The sequence below is a fragment of the Scyliorhinus torazame genome, chromosome 9, assembly GCF_047496885.1.
Source record: "Scyliorhinus torazame isolate Kashiwa2021f chromosome 9, sScyTor2.1, whole genome shotgun sequence".
NCBI lineage: Eukaryota > Metazoa > Chordata > Chondrichthyes > Carcharhiniformes > Scyliorhinidae > Scyliorhinus > Scyliorhinus torazame.
The window spans coordinates 87,721,058-87,740,836 of NC_092715.1; the positions used below are offsets into that span (position 1 = coordinate 87,721,058).

A 19,779-nucleotide genomic window follows, 5' to 3' on the forward strand; every position below is an offset into this window, starting at 1 on the left:
ACAAAGATGATTGATGCAGGTAGGGCAGTGGATGTTGTCTATATGGACTTTAGTAAGGCCTTTGACAAGGTCCCTCAGGGCAGACTGGTACAAAAGGTGAAGTCACACGGGATCAGGGATGAGCTGGCAAGATGGATACAGAACTGGCTAGGTCATAGAAGGCAGAGAGTAGCAATGGAAGGGTGCTTTTCTGATTGGAGGGCTGTGACTAGTGGTGTTTCGCAGGGATCAGTGCTGGGACCTTTGCTGTTCGTAGTATATATAAATGATTTGGAAGAAAATGTAACTGGTCTGATTAGTAAGTTTGCAGACGACACAAAGGTTGGCGGAATTGCGGATAGCGATGAGGACTGTCAGAGGATACAGCAGGATTTAGATCGTTTGGAGACTTGGGCGGAGAGATGGCAGATGGAGTTTAATCCGGACAAATGTGAGGTAATGCATTTTGGAAGGTCTAATGCAGGTAGGGAATATAGAGTGAATGGTAGAACCCTCAAGAGTAATGACAGTCAGAGAGGTCTAGGTGTACAGGGACACAGGTCACTGACAGGGGCAACACGGGTGGAGAAGATAGTCAAGAAGGCATACAGCATGCTTGCTTTCATTGGCCGGGGCATTGAGTATAAAAATTGGCAAGTCATGTTGCAGCTGTATAGAACCTTAGTTAGGCCACACTTGGAGAATAGTGTTCAATTCTGGTCGCCACACTACCAGAAGGATGTGGAAGCTTTAGAGAGGGTACAGAAGAGATTTACCAGGAAGTTTCCTGGTATGGAGAGCATTAGCTATGAGGAGCGGTTGAATAAACTCTGTTTGTTTTCACTGGAACGACAGAGGTTGAGGGGCGACCTGATAGAGGTCTACAAAATTATGAGGGGCATAGACAGAGTGGATAGTCAGAGGCTTTTTCCCAGGGTAGAGGGGTCAATTACTAGGGGGCATAGGTTTAAGGTGCGAGGGGCAAGGTTTAGAGGGGATGTACGAGGCATGTCTTTTTTACACAGAGGGTAGTGGGTGCCTGGAACTCGCTGCCGGAGGATGTGGTGGAAGCAGGGACGATAGTGACATTTAAGGGCCATCTTGACAAATACATGAATAGGATGGGATTGGAGAGATATGGACCCAGGAAGTGTAGAAGATTTTAGTTTAGACGGGCAGCATGGTCGGCACAGGCTTGGAGGGCCGAAGGGCCTGTTCCTGTGCTGTACTTTTCTTTGTTCATTCCTTTATCTAGCTAATACAATTGGTGGCATCATGAAAATGTTTTAAAATTTGTCACACATTGCCTTTAACAGAAACACAAAGTAGGCAAACAATAACCGACAGATAAAGACCCTCTCTCTGATCCAACCAGCTTCTCCCATACAATTGCGATGGCTTGTGTATCACAGTGTTAATCTAAGCCTACTTGTGACAATAAAGATTATTATAGACGTTTATATATTCTGCTCGCCTTTTTTCATATTTTCCTTTGAGTCTTTAAATATCCCTACTTACCTTTCTACCATCCTCTCTATATTCCTCATTATCTTTAGGGTTATTAGAACTAGGCCGGAATTTTCTGGCCATTCCTGCCGACGGCGAACCCGCACCATGGCTTTCCCATTGGCAGTCTTGTTTCCACCTCACTGCAATAATACACATTTCCTTTCAAAGATAGTAGCCCCACTTTACGCCTCCTCCCCTCCTCCATAAACTGACCCCACCACCCCATCCTCCCTAGGATCCCCGATTCCGCAGAGCTAAAACCTCGGACTCACCTGCATGCCCAGCACCATAGATCATCTCCTCAGGAGTGCTTGTAATCCTTGCAGTAGCCACTTGAGTTCAGGAGCCGTAGCCACCCCAGTGTATTATGGCTGCAGGCAGCTTTTTAAAAAGTTGGTCAGCTCAAAAGCAACTTTTCTTTTAAACCGGTGAGCAATAATTTCTGTAAAATTTACCTCACCATATGCATTTCAGATTTCAAGATTTTTGACTGCCAACCTGTTTGCTAATTTCTCCACAAGATTAATTTGGACAAGGTGTCTTCTTATCTTGCTCAATTTTGCATTGTTATAGTCCATCACCGCTACTTTTAACTGTCTCATCCTCTTCAATGTTAAAAGCACTGTACCCATTAGCATCAAATCACCTTACACTACAGTCTGTAGGCATTATTTACACTGGCATTTGAACTACCTTACAATAAAAGGAATCTGGCCAAATGAAATAAGCTTTTTTAGCTTCATGCACAACATGTTTGTACTAGCTTCATTTTTTATTAATTCAGTAAAAATTGCATTTAATTTGGCATTAAATTTCCAGGAAAATCAAAGACGTGTGTATCTTGAGAAAGATGGTGGACATTTTTCGAAAATATATTTCAGCATTTGATAAATCAATGATTTTGAATCATACAACCAGGAATTTACTAGATTTGATCTCACTCTCTATTGAGTAGCTGATCTCGGCACATGGCAGAGGAACTACAATTGACCACGATATCTTTAAACCAGAAAATTGGAAGGGTGGGGGCAATGCACTACATGGAGGGAAGAACAGCTACAGTTCCTGCTTCTGATCATGAATTAATAAATGCCATTGCAAAGCACACAAAAGATGTCAGGTAATGGATCAAGTCAGATCAATTCAAAATAACACGATCACATATAACCATTCAGGTTCTTCTGGATTCGGCTGATGATCAGGATTCCTAACCACTAGGTCAGTGTATTCTTAATGATTTAGGAACAACGGGAAAAAAAAAGTGGAGGACACATAGGACGAACGTCCTTTTGGGGGCTTTGCTAGTTCTGTTGGGGAGTATTTAAACTAGTGTGGCAGGCGGAATGGGATCCCAGGAGTAGAATCAGATAGGCCAGATTCATATCAGGAAAATTGAGGTGGAACGTTAGCTAGTGATGTAGAAGATGTAGTGATAGAATTACAGGAGAAGCAAAGTTTAAAAAGTATCCAGCAAGGGAAAATGATGGGGTTAAACTGTTCATACTTCAATGCAAGGAGTATTACAAACAAGGTAGATAAGTTAAGGGCACAGGTAGACAAATGGCAGCAGAATGTCATTGCTAAAATGGAAAACTGGCCAAAATTGGCAGCTCAATTTCCCTGGTTATAGAGTCTTAAGACAAGACAGAGTAAGAGGGAAAAACGGAAGGGGAGTACGGCCAATAGTTAAAGAATCAATTCCAGTTGAGAGAAGGGATGATATACTAAACAGGTCAACAAATGAGGTTTTAAGGGTTGAGCTGAGAAATAAATAAGGGGCAGCCACACTGCTGGGAGTATACTACAGACCCCAAATAGTAAAATGAAAATAGAAGAACAAATATGTAGGCACATTTCTGCCTGTAAGAACAAGAGGGCAATAACAGTAGGAGACTTTAACTATCCCAATATCAACTGGGATTCAGAAATTCATGCAGTGTGTCCTTTCAACCAATTAGTGACAAACCCAACAAGAGGGCCCAATCTTGGGGAAAGAAGAAGGGCAAGTGGGTGAAGTGACAGTTGGCGACCATATTAGAGATTGTGATCACAATTCAGTAAGATTTAGTATTACTATGGAAAAAGACAGAGATAATGCAGGAGTAAAAGTTTTGAACCGGGGAAGGCACATTTTGCAGAAATTAGAAGGGACTTGGCTGAGATGGACTAGCCAGCACTGCTTGAGGATAATCAGTGGAAAGCACCAAAACTGTACAAAGTAGACATGTCCCCTCCAAAAATAAGAGTGATACTGCCAAACCTAGACCAAACAGAAAAAGAATGTATACAACCAGTACAAAGCAGATAGCCTAGATGAGTATAGGAAGTGTAGAGAAAATGTAAAAAAGGAAATAAGGAAATCAAAGCGAGGGCATGAAAGAAGATTAGCAAGTATAGTTGAAGAAAACCCAAAGATGCTTTCCCAATATATTAATGGTAAAAGGTTAGTTAAGGGAAAGGTGGGACCTATCAGAGATGGAAAAGGGAAGTAGTGTGTAGATGCAGAGACTGTGGGAAGGGTTTTAAATGAAAATTTTGTCTCTGTGTTTACAAAGGAAAGGGATGATAGAGATATACTAGTCCAAGAGGAACACAGATATTGATTGGGATAATCATAGAGAGAGAGGAAGTACTTGACTTGAAGGGTTGGAATCCGTGTAAGTTGGTAGGTTGTCAGGGTCAGATGGATCTTTTCCAAGGCTGTTGAAGAATTCAGGGAGGAGATAACAGATGTTGTGGGATTATTTTCTAATCCTCACTATATACAGGGGAGGTACCGGAGAAATGCAAATGCAGTTCCATTGTTTAAAAAGGGATCGAAGGAAATGCCAAACAATTATAGGCCAGGTTAGTCTTACGTCAGTGGTGAGCAAATTTGTAGAATCAATCCTGAGAGAAAGGACTAACTGTCACATAGAAAGGCATAGACTAGTCAGGGGTGGTTAGCATGGATTTGTTAAAGGTCTTGCCTCACAAATATAATTTAATTCTTTGAGGAAGTGACAAAAAGGGTTGATGAAGGTAGTGTAGTGAATGTTGTATACATGGATTTTAGCAAGGCATTTGACAAGTTTCAACATGGCAGATTGGTCAAAAATGTAATTTTATTTACAGGGTAATGTGGCAAATTGGATACGGGGTAATGTGGCAAATTGGATATATAGTTGGCTTGTTAACAAGACACAAAGCATAATGGGTGATGGATGCCCTTGCCAATGTAAAGTTGTTTCAAGTGGTGTTCCACAGGACTCGGTGTTGAGACTCTTACTGTTTGCGTTATATACTAACCATTTGTATGTGAATGTGGCGGGCACAATTGGGAAATCTGCAAACACAAAGATTGGCCGAGTGGTGGACAGTGTAGAGGACAGCAATAATCTCCAAAACGAGGCAGATGAGTTGGTTGAGTGGGCGATAAAGTGGCAGATAGATTTTAATGCAGCGAAGTGGGAGGTCATACATTTAGGGAAGTCAAACAGTAATAGAGAGTGCACAATAAATGGGAAAATACTAAGAGGGGTAGATGAAGTGAGAGATCTTGGCGTGCAAGCACACAGGGCCCTAAAGGCAGCAGTTCAAGTAGACAATGTTGTAAAGAAAGCATATGGAATGCTCTCCTTCATTGGCAGAGGTATAGAATATAAAAGAAAGATATAATGTTGGGATTGTATAAAACACTGGTGAGGCCACACCTGGAGATTGGGTGGGTGCAATTCTGGTCACATTACAGGAAAGGACGTAATTGCTCTGGAGAGAGTGCAGAGGAGGTTGACAAGAAGGTCGCCAGGGCTAGAAACATGTAGCTACGAGGAGAGATTGGATAGGTCGGGGTTATTTTCCTTGGAACAAAGAAGGCTGAGGGGTGACTTGATTGAGGTGTATAAAATATGAGGGGAAAAGATAAAGTGGACAGGATAAAATTGTTTCCCCAGGCGGAGAATTCTAGAACCAGAGGGCATAGATTCAAGATAGGTGGCAGAAGACGTAGAGAGGATACGAGGAAGAACTCTTTTACACAGAGGGTAGTGGGTGTTTGGAATTCACTGTCCCAGCTGGTGGTGGATGCAGAAATTCTAAACTCTTAAAAAGTACCTGGATCTGCAACTTAAGTGCTGCAAGCTACAGGGCTATGGGCTGGGTGCAGGAAGATGGGATTAGAAAGGGCCCTTGATGTCCTTGGGTTGGCATGGACAAGATGAGTCTAATGGTCTCCTTCTGTGCTGTAACTTTCCTATGGTTCTAAATGTCTGGAAGAGGTATCGAACAAATAGAATAAGCTAACATATCACAAAATTTGATGTGGCAAGCAGGGAACCATCTTAAGCTCAAAAAATGTAGACTGCATCAGGACAAGACTGACAAGGGCAGCACGGTAGTGTCCCAGGTTCAATTCCCGGCTTAGGTCACTGTCTGTGTGGAGTTTGCATTTTCTCCCCGTGTCCGCGTGGGTTTCCTCAGGGTGCTCCAGTTTCCTCCCACAATCCAAAGATGTGCAGGTTAGGGGGACTGGCCATGCTAAATTCCCCTTAGTGTCCAAAAAAATGATTGGGTGGCTTACTGGGATGAGGTGGAGGTGTGGGCTTATGTGGTGTGCTCTTTTGAAGGGCCGGTGCAGACTCGATGAGCCGAATGGCCTCCTTCTACACTGTAAATTCTATGAAATGTTATTATGCATTACAGATGAGAACATTTGATGGCTAAGAAATGAATTGCTGACATCAGTACTAAACAGCTAACAACTGGTCAGCATCTTTCACAGAATAAGGTGATCTCAAAAAAGTTCACATGACCTCGGTGAATAAAAATGCCTGAAGGATTATTTTGCAGTGACTTGTTCCACCTTGATGTATGAGCAAGATAAATCAATTAAAGACTGTCGCATTGATCGGGATGAACAAAATGTTTGAAAGAATCTAAGCCACATTTATACAATCTGATAAGAGAAATGGAGAACCACTTAAATAAAACATAGTTTAAATATTTCCATATACACCACAGGGTGATTGAAAAATAAAAGCTAATTTCTCAGTTACATTGAAAGAAAATTAGTGAGTATAGAGTACTCACCACATGAAGTTCAAGGGGTTTTTCAATTAAACAATTAAATGTGCATCTTCAGCCATATATCCTACCTCGTGTATCCACCTCTGTAATGGTCTTTGCTTCCAAATGCAGATCAATATCCTTAGGAACAGTCATTGGCTTGCTTTCTATGTGCCCATTGTACTTCCTGGCAAAACCACGATATAAGTGGCTGTAAGTCTACAAATGGAAACTCATGCTCCTTCACTCCGATTCCAGATGGAAGATCCTTACCTTCTCATCCCTGGCAACGATTAATTTTGACCATGTCTAAACATTGCAAATAAACACTGATGTTCTTCCATCTTACTTGGAGAGGCTGTAAACATTACTACTACAACAATATGCATTTATAGGAGTTTTAATGTAGAAAGTCTAAGACTGACAGAGGTGAGAAAAGCAGAAACCAAGTCAGAAAGCATAATGAGTTCACCAAAAGCTTGGTAAAGTCGTTTTTTAAAGATGATCTCAAAGGAAGAGATGAGGGTAGATGGATTTGAGACCAAGAAAGCTTTGGGCAATAATGATTGGATGAAAAGGGACGGGAGGGTCTGAGGGCAAATGATGCTAAGGTCAGAAGAATGAAAAGTTCACAGGAAAACGCAGGGCATTAAAAGAACTTTGAACCTGTGGATTGATTCAAGGAAAAGGGCAAAGACAAGAATTTTAAATTTTGTAGACTGCCCATGCCCTCTACAAAAGTCAGCAAGATTGGTGATAGAGGCTGTTGGAACTTGGTGTGGTACAGGCAGCTGAGGTTTGGACAAACTGACCATATAGAGGGGGAAGAATGGGAATTCAGTGTTGCAGTGATCAAGAATTGAAACAACAAAGCAAGGCATTGTGTTTTAACATAAAATGGAGGGGTAAAGAGGGATGATGACTCTGAGATGGAAGCAGTTGGTCTCTGTGTAGGAAAGGATATGGTATGGTATGGAAACACAGCTCAGGTAGAAAAGAATTAGGGTTCCAAAACTGAAAGTGACCAGACACAGGGCTGAAATCAGTGGTAAGTAGGTGGTGTTTGTGCTGACAATTTTAGACTTCAGAAAGTGAGAGAGAAAAAAGGAGGTAGGGGTGAGCAAAAGAGGAAACAAAGGTGCGAGAGCTTAGCATGATTCTCATTATCAAGTTAGACGACTGCATCATGTTGACACCTTAACAGCATGCACTATAATCCAGAGATCAACTGTCAGCTTCATGGTTACATATGACAAAGAAACCTTTTAAATAAATCTAACTTTGTTTTTACTGATCCTTTGATGCTTTAACAGGCTTTCATTCTAAAGCAGTATGTTATCCCAAGTGTGTTCATTTATTTCTATAAATACTCGAGTAAAAGGTTTGAAAATAGAGGCACCAAAAGAACAGGTGAGGGAAGTAAAGAGTACAGTAACCTGGTGGCTAATACACTGAACTAGCAAAGTTCACATTTTATTAAGCAACTAAAGAAACCGAATCTCGTAACTTGGAAAGTGCCTTGCCAGGAAATAAAATAAAAATAAAGGAAGAGAAACTATTAACAACCAGTTCTTTGACATTGTTTTGCACTGGGAAAACAGTCTAGGCTCTGCTTCGAATGCAAATTGTCGTATCTCTCGCAAAACCAGCTGCAACTGGTTCAAAACAATTTTTCTTTTTAAGTTTCAGCTGGTTGGATTGAGGAACAGAGTCTCACACTTCAACAAGTGTGACCGGAACTCTTTGCACTTCCGAAAGGCATTTTCAGCTCTTGGCTTCACCTGGCTACTAGCACCAGCAGTATAAAGTGGGACCTAGGTATTGGCCTCAAACTGTTAGCAGTGATTTAGAGGGGTGAGCAACAGCTTGATCAAAGATGTGGTTAGTACAAACACATATGGCTTGTAGGATCAGTGGTCTAAAATATCTCCATGCTGAAATTGCAGATTCCCAGTTAGAGCTACAAACTAGCTTTGGAAGGGAAGGAATCCCCTTCAGGGTTTATTCATGAGTTTAAGGAAGCTGCTAATATATAACAAGACCTTTCCCAAAGCAGAGGATGGGCAGGCAACTAAACATTGCCATTTCCTTCTCCTTCTAACCATCTGTTCCGTCCTGGTCTTGTGTTTATCCTTTCCCTCTCCCATCTCTATCAAGCCCTCCATCTTTCCATTTGCCTTCTACCACATCCTTTCACGTCGCTGCCCGACTGGTCCCCAAAATTTAGCACAGAAAACTGTGATGTGGCCTACATCTCTCCCTCACCTCACCAGCCAGTAATGACTCATGGACCCCAAAACACAGAACCCACTGGCTTACAGCTCAGCCATCCCCAACATCCTTTAGTCATTTCACTTCCTCCCTTGTGCCTCGCACCCTTTCACTCTGACTTGCTAATCCCTTCTACCTTGCATGTAAATGGGAAAGAAAGAAATGGGTGGGCAGAGTTAAGAGCAGAGGGATAAAGATGACAGATAGACATTTATATAGCACCTTTTAGGACCTCGGGTTGACCAAAAGTGCTTTACAGCTGGCTTACAGGGCTAAATAGCTGGCTTTTAAAGCAGACCAAGGCAGGCCAGCAGCACGGTTCAATTCCCGTACCAGCCTCCCCAAACAGGCGCCGGAATGTGGCGACTAGCGGTTTTTCACAGTCACTTCATTTGAAGCCTACTTGTGACAATAAGCGATTTTCATTTCATTTCTTTTCATTACAGCCAATGAAATACTGTTTTGAAGCACAAATAGCAATGGGATAATGGCCATATAATCTGCGTTTTTTTAATGTATTGGCCAGGGCACTGGTGAGAATTTCCCAGCTCTTCTTTGAGACAGTGTGTAGGATTTTTAACTAACAGCTCATAGCATAGACGGGCTCAGTTTTACACTGAGATAACTAATAGGACTAAAGGCTGGCAAGTCACCTGGTGGCACCCTAGGGTCTTAAAAAGAAGTGGCTGCAGAGATAGGAGATGCATTTGTTGGATTCTTCCAAAATTTCCAGATTCTGGAAAAATGTAAATGTCCTCTATTCAAGAAAGAAAGAGAATAGTAAGCAGGAAACCTCAGGCCAGTTAGCCTAACATCTGTCGCTGGGAAAATGCTAGAATCCATCATTAAAGAGATAGCAGCAGGACATTTAGTAAACCATAACACAATGAGCAGAGTCAACACCGTTTTGTGAAAGGGAAATCATGTTGGACAAAATTTATTGGCGATCTTTGAGGACTGAACATGCAGGGTCAATAAAAGAATACCAGAAGATGGATTTCCAAAAAAACATTCAATAAGATGCCACATTAAAGATTACGACAAAAGATGAGAGCTCATGGTTTGGAGGTGATATATTAGCATGGATAGAGGATTGGCTAACAAAAAACAGAATCAGGCTTAATGGATCATTTTCAGGTTGGCAAACTAACTAGTGGAGTCCCACAGGAATCAGTACTAGGCCTTTACAATCTAAATGAAGCGACCTAGTGCATCGTAGCTAACTTTGCTGATGATACAAAGGTGGCAGGCATGCAAGTTGTGAGGAGGAAACAAAGATTCTGCAAAGGGATATAGATAGAATAAATGAGTGGGGAACATTGGCAGATGGAGCACAATGTGGAAAAATGTAAAAAAATATTTTAAAAATTCTCCACTTTGGGAGAAAAAATAGAAAAGCAGAATATTATTTAAATGGAGAGAGAAGCAGAATGTTGTGGTACAGAGGGACCTAGATGTCCTTGTATATGAATCACAAAACGTGAGCATATGGGTATATCAAGGAATCTGGAAAGAAAATTGAGCTATGGCCTTTATTTGAAAGGAAAATGGAGTATAAAAAGAGCAAAGTCATGACAGAATTATATAGGACATTGGTGAGACTGCACCTAAAGTACTATGTGCAGTTTTGGTCACCTTACTCAAAGAGGGATACACTTGCATTGGAAGCAGTTCAGAGACGATTCATTGGGGAAAAGGCTGAGTTGGTTAGGCCTACACTCATTGGAGTTTAGAGGAATGAGGGGTGATCTTATTGAAACACATAAGGTCCTGAGGGGGGCTTCTCTCCTTTGCAGCGTGGCGAGTGGAATCTAGAACTAGGGACACAGTTTAAAGACAAGGGTCTCCAATTTAGGATGGAGATGAAGAGGGATTTCTTCACTCAGAGAATCGATAATCTTATGAATTTGGTTTCCCAGAGGCAGTGAAGACTTGGTCATTGAATATATTCAAGTCTGAGTTGGACAGATTTGACTCCTGGGGAGTGAAGGTTATGCAGCGCAGGCAGGAAGTGGAGTTAAGGCCACAATCAGATCAGCAATGATTTTATTGAATAGTGGAGCAAGCTTAATGGGCAGAATGGCCTACTCCTGCTCCTACTTCAACAATCTTAGGGGACCTCAGTTTATCATCTCATCCAACAGAGATGAGATATGGAGATCCAATTCCCTCCTGCACTAGAAGTGTTGACTTCTATTTTGTGCTCAAATCTCAGTGAAACTTGAAACCCCACTTTCCTGATTCAGAGTTGAGAGTGGCACCAATGAGCCACTACTGACACCCAAGGGCAAGACAGGAAAATATAGAGGGGGAAGAGGGTAAAACAGATTTACCAGATTGTGGACGAATAACAGAGTAATAATAACTGGGGGGAAATCCTTAGAGCTTGGATATTTTAAGCAGAAGGATTAATTTGATGGCAATCAGACAGATGAACTATATTTAATGTACAAGAAGTGATTTCATCGTCATTACCTGTCTTTCCTGGATTTTGATTTTTGTTGTTTTCCAGCAAGGGCCTGAAGTTGTTCTTCTGTAGGATGCTGATGCCATCTCAAGCTGCAACAATAAAATTCCAAAATTATCCACATTCAAAAAGGTTTCCTTTCCAACAATCAGCATTATAAATAAATCAAGCGCGCATAAGAAGTGTTCCACTTTGAATAGATGCAATGCTGTAGATTATAGGTCTTCCAATGCGGTCAGTCAATTTGGCCCCAGGCTCAGTCATAATGAACCAAGCAAATCTCAAATAGTCACACAAATCAACCATGTTATTATTGCTACACTGTATTTTCTTTGGGCGGAATGTTCGGATTCGGTCAGTGCCAGACTCTGACTAAAACCCAGTGTGTAATTCTCCAGCTGCACAGCCGAGTTTTTAGTCCAGGTTTTCAGACACTCTGAAAATCAGCGGCCATGGTTTACAACGTCACTGTGGGGGAGTGGGGCTTGAAAGAGCCAGCAAGGCCAACTCCATGGAGATCGGGGCGCCATCTTTAAAGGGTGCTCCGATCGGCACAGAAATGTTTAAATTTGCTTTTCTCCCTTTCATTATTTCTTTCACAAGTCCAGTGCTGGACTAGTGGACCAAATTAGAATCTGCATTCTAATTTACTAGAAAGTGGCACAAGAGTCAAAATTTCAAGGACAATCATGAATAAAAAGTGTTACGATCGGGAGATGCTAAGAAATTGGATCTGGAAATGGGATCGAAGATGTAGTGAACAATTTAGGGGTTAGGAAATGAAGGATAAGAATGTGAGCACTGAGTCAGAGATTTATGCTCACCCCTGGCCCGCGTTACATTGTCCCATTCAGATTTAAACTCGCTAATGGAAATAAACAGGATACCCCTGCTCAGCCGGGGCGATTCACGCAAGATCCATTGTCCTCCAGGGCACTCTGATCTGACCAGCTATTAGCCCATTACAGAGTCTGATAGCCTAATTTGTCTGTAAATTGGAGGTTAATTGCATATTCGTGGAATGGCCCTGTTCTTTTGTGTAAACAGGAGTGGGCCGTCAAAAGCCTAGATAGCGATGATGAGTTAAAGTCTGGACAAACCTGTACAGAACCATCCTTGAGGGGCTGGGCGGAGCTTAGAGAGATAAAAGAATCCTGTTTGAACAGGTGAGGTAATGGTATTTTGAAAACCACCGGGCAAGGTCATGAAAAGCTGCCACAGAGACAGGCTTACGAAAAGGGGTCTGAAGGAGCTATACTAACAACAGGAATATATTCTGTAAATGCAATATCATTGTTGCCTGCCTGCCTAACAACAGGAATATATTCTGTAAATGCAATATCATTGTTGCCTGCCTGCCTGCCTAAGTGGAGTTGTGAACGGTATGCTCATTTTACGTGCTGTTTAATGGGAAATCGTGTGTTAGGGTTAGGTTGTTTTTGTTGGTTTGAAGTTTTACAAGATTAAATATTGTTTTTCTATTGTTTTAAGAAGGTTTTATTTGTAAAAATAATCAAGCCTCATTTCTTATGCAATTATTCCTGGAGCGAATCAATCTTTCCGCAGTCTTAAAATTTAAAAAAGTTGCGGTTCTGGTCCAGTATCTTAGCTGCTGTTGGGATCTGACCAGGCGTCCGTAACAAAAGCAAGTACAAAAAAGGTAAAAACACAAAATTAGAACACATTCTAGAGGCTGGCAGACATACAAAATGGAATTGGAATTATTGACCAATATAAAGTCATAAATTGTGACAGGCATACAAAAACAAAAATGGGAAGAGAGAAGAAATGTCTACCAGCTTCTGCTCACTCTCCCACACTGGCTTTTTCACTTTCCCTCTGAATTCTCAACATTCAGTCTGTGTAAAAAATCTGGCATCTGTCACATGCACTTTTTTCTTGCTTCATCTTACTCTTCATCTCCTTCGTCATTCAGGGAGCTCTGGTTTTGGTTGCCCTACTGTTCCCACTTAGGGAATGTACCTCAAGTGTAGCCCAAACTATCTTCTCTTTTAAGGCAGCCTACGTTTCAGTTATAGTTATGCCTACCAATCTTTAATTCCAATGTACCAGGGACATATCAGGTCTCACCCCACTGAAATTGACCCTGCAATTAAGTATATTTATTCTCAATCATTTGTTGCTCTTTTATATCAACATTAGGTGCACCAAGAAATCACCAGAGGGCTGCCACAGCGGGGCCTCCCCGGGCAATGAGGGGACTATCTGCCCCCACAGGCAGCCTCGCCTCCTTCTTGCTGTACGTCATCTCGCTGGCCCAATGTGGGGAGGGAACACGTACAGCAGGGAGACTCCAAGAGGCAGGAATGGCTGTCGCTGACTGGAGCTGACACAGAGCGGAAATGCGACAATATTTTTACTTTGGGAGCCCTCACATGGCCCAGGATTAACCGCTCGCTAATCGCTGCTGCATCGTTCCGGCCTCTTGCAGCACAGTGGTTAGCACTGTTGCTTCACAGCACCAGTGTCCCAGGTTCGATTCCCAGCTTGGGTCACTGCCTATGCGGTGTCTGCACGTTCGCCCCGTGTCTGCGTGGGTTTCCTCCGGGTGCTCCGGTTTCCTCCTACAAGTCCCGAAAGACATGCTGTTAGGGGAATTGGACATTCTGAATTCTCCCTCAGTGTACCCGAACAGGCGCCAGAATGTGGCGACTAGGGGCTTTTCACAGTAACTTTGTTGCAGTGTTAATGTAAGCCTACTTGTGACAATAATAAAGATTATTAGATTATTATTAGATCAGTATCACACAAATAAGTCATGGTGGGATAATTCTGTATTTACCTCTTGCAACAAGTCAGTTGTGCTTCAGTTTCAATAGGGCTGGGGTTGCCATTTGATAGCTAGCTCTAGCTTAGAATTCCACTTACTTGCATCGGCCTCATTTTGTTATAGTCAAAGCAAAAGATGTCCGGCATCATCAGGAGGCTTTTGCTTTACTTTGATGCACAGATGCACAGCCTGCCTGATGGCATGAACCAGACTATCTATCTGGTAGTTGGAATATCAATATTTCACAAAATGGTCCACTCATTTATGTAACTGCCTCAGGGTCTTACATCCTAATCAAGCAACTGTATGTTTAGGTTGCCTACAATTGCTTCCAGAAATTCATCTTTCACCATACATATGTCAAAGACCATTGCAGTTACAATTTCATGCCAAATATCTAACTCTTATAGTTAAATCTCTAGACTCATCTTTTAGCTTTTAGTAAGACAACCAGAACAATAAAAATAGAAAAAAAACTATCCATTATGTTTTTTCCAAAGAATCTATCTCATGCCTCTTCAAAGAATAAGAGGGTCAGTTCTTCTACAAATCCATCATACAAAAATGATTGGGGCAGAAACAAAACTACGGATCCATCCAATCTATCTTAATTGACCAGTTTGCAATTCCTGCGCTATGTGGGAACTTGAGGACATTTCATGTTTCTTGGGTGACCACTTGTGTCTGAAGTGCCTCCAGCTGATTGAGCCCAAGGGGCAGCTGCTTGTCACTGTAGAACATCAGGATGGATCAGAGTTTCCTCGTTCGCATGTTCCCAGATGTGGTCACCCCACAAGCTAGAAGAGCTCATGAGAGTAGATGGTTAGCCAGCTGGAACATCAGGAGGAGGCAGGAAATGCAGCTGTTTTGGGGATGTGCCTCTTTCAAACTGGTACTCAGCACTGAACACTTCTGGGTGATAAGACCTTGAAAGAGTGCAGCCCAGCCAAGGGCACCAATGGATAAGAGAAGGCACAAGTGGGAACAGCAGATGTTAGAAATGGAATGGAAATAGGAGATTCCCTAGTTAGGGGAACAGTCGGACGTTTCTGTAACCATCACCAGGAGTCCCTGCATGGTGTGTTGCCTCCTATTGCTAGGATAAAGGGTATCATGCACAGCATGCAGAATATTCTACAAGGAGGAGTAAGCCAGAAATTGTGGTATACGTCAGTACTGACGACAGAGGGGACAGGTATTGAGGTCACCCAGTCAGATTCTCAGGAGCTTGTGTGTGTGTGTGTGTAGGGGGGAAAGAGTTAAAAAGTAAACTTCTAAAGGTAGTAATCCCTGGATTACTCCTTGTGTCACATGCGAGTATGAAGATAGGGAGGATCATATGTGACTTGAGTTATGGCTCAGGAGAGAGGGCTTTAGATTCTTGGACATTGAGACAAATCTGGGGCAGATAGCACCTGTTCATATTGGATGGTCTGCATCTCAACAGGACTGGGACTAATGTTTCTCAGATGGCAAAGAGAGAATATAAAAATAGAACAGCAGTTAACATAACAGGGAATGCAACAATATTCTACTGGCATGTAAATAGTAAGCAGGTAGCAAAAGGCTGGGTGCGGCCCATGAGTGGCAGAGGGAGTGATCTATGTTTAGAGGTGCAGAACACGGCTAGAATACTTAATGAATGCATTCTATTTGTGTTCACCAAGGAAAAGGATGTTGACAAAATAGCAGTAGAAGCAGAGATCGTAGGGAGGATGGATGAGGAAAAATGATAGGGTGGTTAGGTCTCCTGCTTCAGATGCCTTGCATCCCAGGTTGCTAAAGGAAATGGAAGTGAAAATAGCAAAAGGGCTTTCCATAATCTTTCAAACTGCTTTAGATACGGTGGAAGTATGAGGGGAATAGCGAAGTGGCAAATGTGATACCCTTGTTAAAGAAGGGGTGTAAGGACATTCTCACCAACTACAGACTGGTCACTTTAACATCAGTTAATGGTTGAACCTCAGAACTCCACTGCATATCTCCCTTCTGCCTGAAAAAGCCGTCACCACAACTCTCAGTTTTCTATTCATTAAAGAAGTTTGGATCGATTCTGCTACTGTTCCTTTGGTCCAAGTGGATCTTATTTTGCAAAGAAGCCTAATGTATGGTGAGACAATGGCGAATGGTAATTTCACTAGATTAATAATCTAGAGGCAGAGGTTAAGGCTCTGGGAACATGGGTTCAAATCCCATCATGGCAGCTGATGGAATTTAAATTAAAGTAATAAAAACGGAATTCAAAGCTAGTCTCATTAATGTTGACCATTAAGTCATTGTCCATTGTCAGAAAAAAAAACCCAATCTAGTTCACTGTTGTTTTTTGGGAAGGAAATTTGCCTTACCTGGTCTGGCCTTAATGTGACTCTAGACGCACAGCAATGTGGTTGATTCTTAACTGTCCGCTGATATGGCCTAGCAAGCCACTCAGTTGTATTAAACAGTGATAAAGTCTAAAAGGAATGAAACCTAGGAAATAGAAACAACAAAGCCAAATCCAGCCCTGTTAACCCTGCAGGTTACCCTTAGGAACATCTGGGGCTTATGCCAAAATTGGGAGAACTGTCCCACGGACTAGTCAAGCAACAGCCTGACATAGTCAAACTCATCGAACCATACTTCACAGCTAATGCCCCAGGCACCACCATCACAATGCCTGGGCTGTGGGGCAGGACATATCCATCAGAGGTGCTGACTATACAGTCAGGAGGGAGTTGCTCGGAGTCATCAACATTGATTCCACATGAGGTCTCATGGCATTAGGTCAACATATAACATATGGGCAAGGAAACCTTCTGCTTGCTACCACGTACTGTCCCCCCCACAGCTGATAAATCAGTACTCCTCAATGTTGACTACCAATTGGAGGAAGCACTGAGGGTGGCAGGGCACAGAATGTACTGTGTGTGAGAGACATCAATGTCCATCACCAAGATGGCTCAAGCACCACTACTGGCCGAGCCCTAAAGGCATAGCTGCTAGATTGGCTCCGCGACAGGTAGTGAGCAAACAAAGAAGGGGAAAACCGTCTTGTAGATTGGGGAGGCTAGGATCCCTGCCACAGATGTTATGTACCCATGACAGTACTTGGAGGGGTGACGGTCAAACAGTCCTTGTGGAGACTGAGTCCCAGCTGCGTATTGAGCATTCCTCCTTCATGTTGTGTGGCCCAACTCTGTGCTGAATGGGATAGATTTCAAGCAGATTCAACAGATCAAAAAATTGGGCATCCACGAGCTGCTGCTAATGGCCCACAGCATCAGATTATATTCAACCACAATCTGCAACCTCATGGCATATCCCCCAACTCTGCTATTACCATCAAGCCGAGGATTAACCCTGGTTCAATAAAAAGTGCAGGAGTGAAATGCAGAAGCAGCATCAGGCACACAGAAAAATGAGGTGTCAACCTGGTGAAGATTACTTGCATTCAAACACCGAAGTAATAGAAAGACCCAAACGATCCCACAACCAACAGATCAGATCCAAGCTCTGCAATCCTGCTATATCCAGTCATGAATGGTGGTGGAACTATTAAATAACTAAACAGCAGGAGGCAGCTCCACAAATATCCCCATCATTAATAATTTGGTATCCGAGTACATCAGTGCTAAAGACAAGGCAACAATCTTCAGCAAGAAGTGCTGAGTGGGTGATCCAACTCGGCCTCCTCCTGCGGTCTCCACCATTACAGATGTCAGTCTTCAGCCAATTCGACTCACTCCAAATGATATCAAGAACCTGATGACTGAACTGGAAACTCCAAATGCTATGGACCCTGACAACATTCCAACAACAGTACTGAAGAAATGCACTCCAGAACTAGCCATGTCCCTGGCCAAGATTTTCCAGTACTGCTACAGCACTGATATCTACTGGGTAATGTGGAAAACTGCCCACATATGTCCTATCCACAAAAAGCAGCATAAATCAACATCCAACCTAGCCAAAGCCCCATCAGACTACTGTCAGCCATCAGGAAAATGATGGAAGCGTTGTGAACAGTGCTATCAAACAGCACTTACTCAGCAATAATCTGCTCACTGATGTTGAGCTTGCATTCCATCAGGGCCACTCAGCTCCAGACCTCATTATAGCCTTGGTCCAAACATGGACAAAAGAGCTGAACTTAAGTGGTGAGGTGACTGCCCTTGCCAGCAGCATTTGACTGAGCGTAGCATCAAGGAGCTATAGCGAATCTGTAGTCAATAGGAATCAAGAGGAAACCTCTCCAATAGTCGCAGTCATACCTGCACAAAACAAGATGGTTGTGGCTGTTGGAAGTCAATCATCTCAGTCCAAGGACATTTTATTTTACTAATTTACGGGACGTAGGGATTACTAGCTAAGCCAGCAATTATAGCCCATCCCTAACTTCCCTCGAGAAGATGGTGGTGAGATGTCTTGTTGAACTGTTGCAGTCCATGTGGTGTATGTACACCACAGTGCTGTAAGAGAGGGAGTTTCAGATTTTGAAACAGCAAGTGAAGTAATGGTGATATAGTTCTAAGTCAGGGAGGTGAATGATTTGAAGGGCGATCTTCCAGGTTGTGGTGTTCCCATGCATCTGCTACTCTGTCCTTCCAGATGGTAATGGTCATGGGTTTGGAAGGTGCTGCTGAAGGAACATTGCTGAGTTCACGCAATGCATCTTGTACATACTACACACTGCTGCTACAGTGCGCCGGTGGTGGAGGGAGCGAATGTTTGTGGAAGGGGTGCAATCAAGTGGGCTGTTTCGTCCTGGATGTTGGGCCCGAGTGCTGTCAGACGCTGCAAACTGTTTGGTTTGTCCAATCGCAGGCTTGTTCCTTCTTGCAGAAGCTCTCTGGTGAGCTATTAGCAGCCAAACAACAGCCAAATGCATGGAGAAGCCAGCCTGCCATTGGATGATCAAGCTCGCAGCATTTTTCAAAATTATGTTCATGAAGTCTTCAACGGCCGACTCCAAAAACGGGCTGCATCAAAGAACCTTGTTTAAGGAGGCTGGACAACTCTGTTCTAAGACCTATGCATTTCTCCAACTCTGGATTAATTCCCATCATCTATTAAAAATGTATTTTAAATGCTTTTAGTAAACTATCAAAAAAATATTAAAAGGCCAAATGGTCAGAGGATTCCACTATGACTTGGGCCCCATTGTCAAGATAATTACCCAGCCACACTATACAACACACCAAGGAAATGACTAGCTCAAGAGTACGCTCATTGCCAGTAACAAAAACTGCTTCTATCTCTAGTTTGTGACTAGCATTATAATTAAAAGCATTCACACACCTTATAGCAGTTATAATTGGTTCTGTGCAAAATTAATCAATCTGCTTCTGCAGAGAACACAGACTATTTACACAACTCACACACTTGTTCAGGGTGGAGAAATGCTACTAATGCAGATTTGTGAAGAAGCCTGAATCTAGAGATTGCCGGACAAACTGTTGACTGCCTGGGGCCTACTTGCAGTTGGATCTACAATGGTAACTAAAGTTTGCTTTCAAATTATCTTAGGTGTTTGGATTGACAAAAGTAGTCAAAAGCAAGACTTAGAGATCTGATGTTGCCATGACTTCACAATGACAAGCCATTTCATTTATAACAGCTTGATATATGGACAAGAAGTTTCCTGGACTGTGCTCGCATCATCCTCTACTGTATGCGATATAAGGGTTAATCATATCTTCAAAGAGCTATGGAGTTTATCAACAAGCTCTTGGTCCCAACT

At 42.5% G+C, this 19,779-nt stretch overlaps 1 protein-coding gene across 8 annotated transcripts in view; it reads right to left on the reverse strand.

Annotated features, from left to right (window-relative positions):
- tmem161b (transmembrane protein 161B) overlaps positions 1 to 19,779 on the reverse strand; it is a 77,150-nt gene that overhangs the window by 49,202 nt on the left and 8,169 nt on the right. For 3 of the 8 annotated variants that reach the window (XM_072516230.1, XM_072516232.1, XM_072516229.1), the window contains 2 exons: positions 11,278 to 11,361; positions 6,621 to 6,718 (listed from right to left, as the gene is read on the reverse strand). In XM_072516230.1, the coding sequence (XP_072372331.1) occupies positions 6,621 to 6,718; positions 11,278 to 11,361 (182 nt within the window). Of the gene's footprint in view, positions 1 to 6,620; positions 6,841 to 11,277; positions 11,362 to 19,779 lie in introns of those variants that run through there. The other 5 variants (XM_072516231.1, XM_072516233.1, XM_072516235.1 and 2 more) reach the window with 3 other exon arrangements.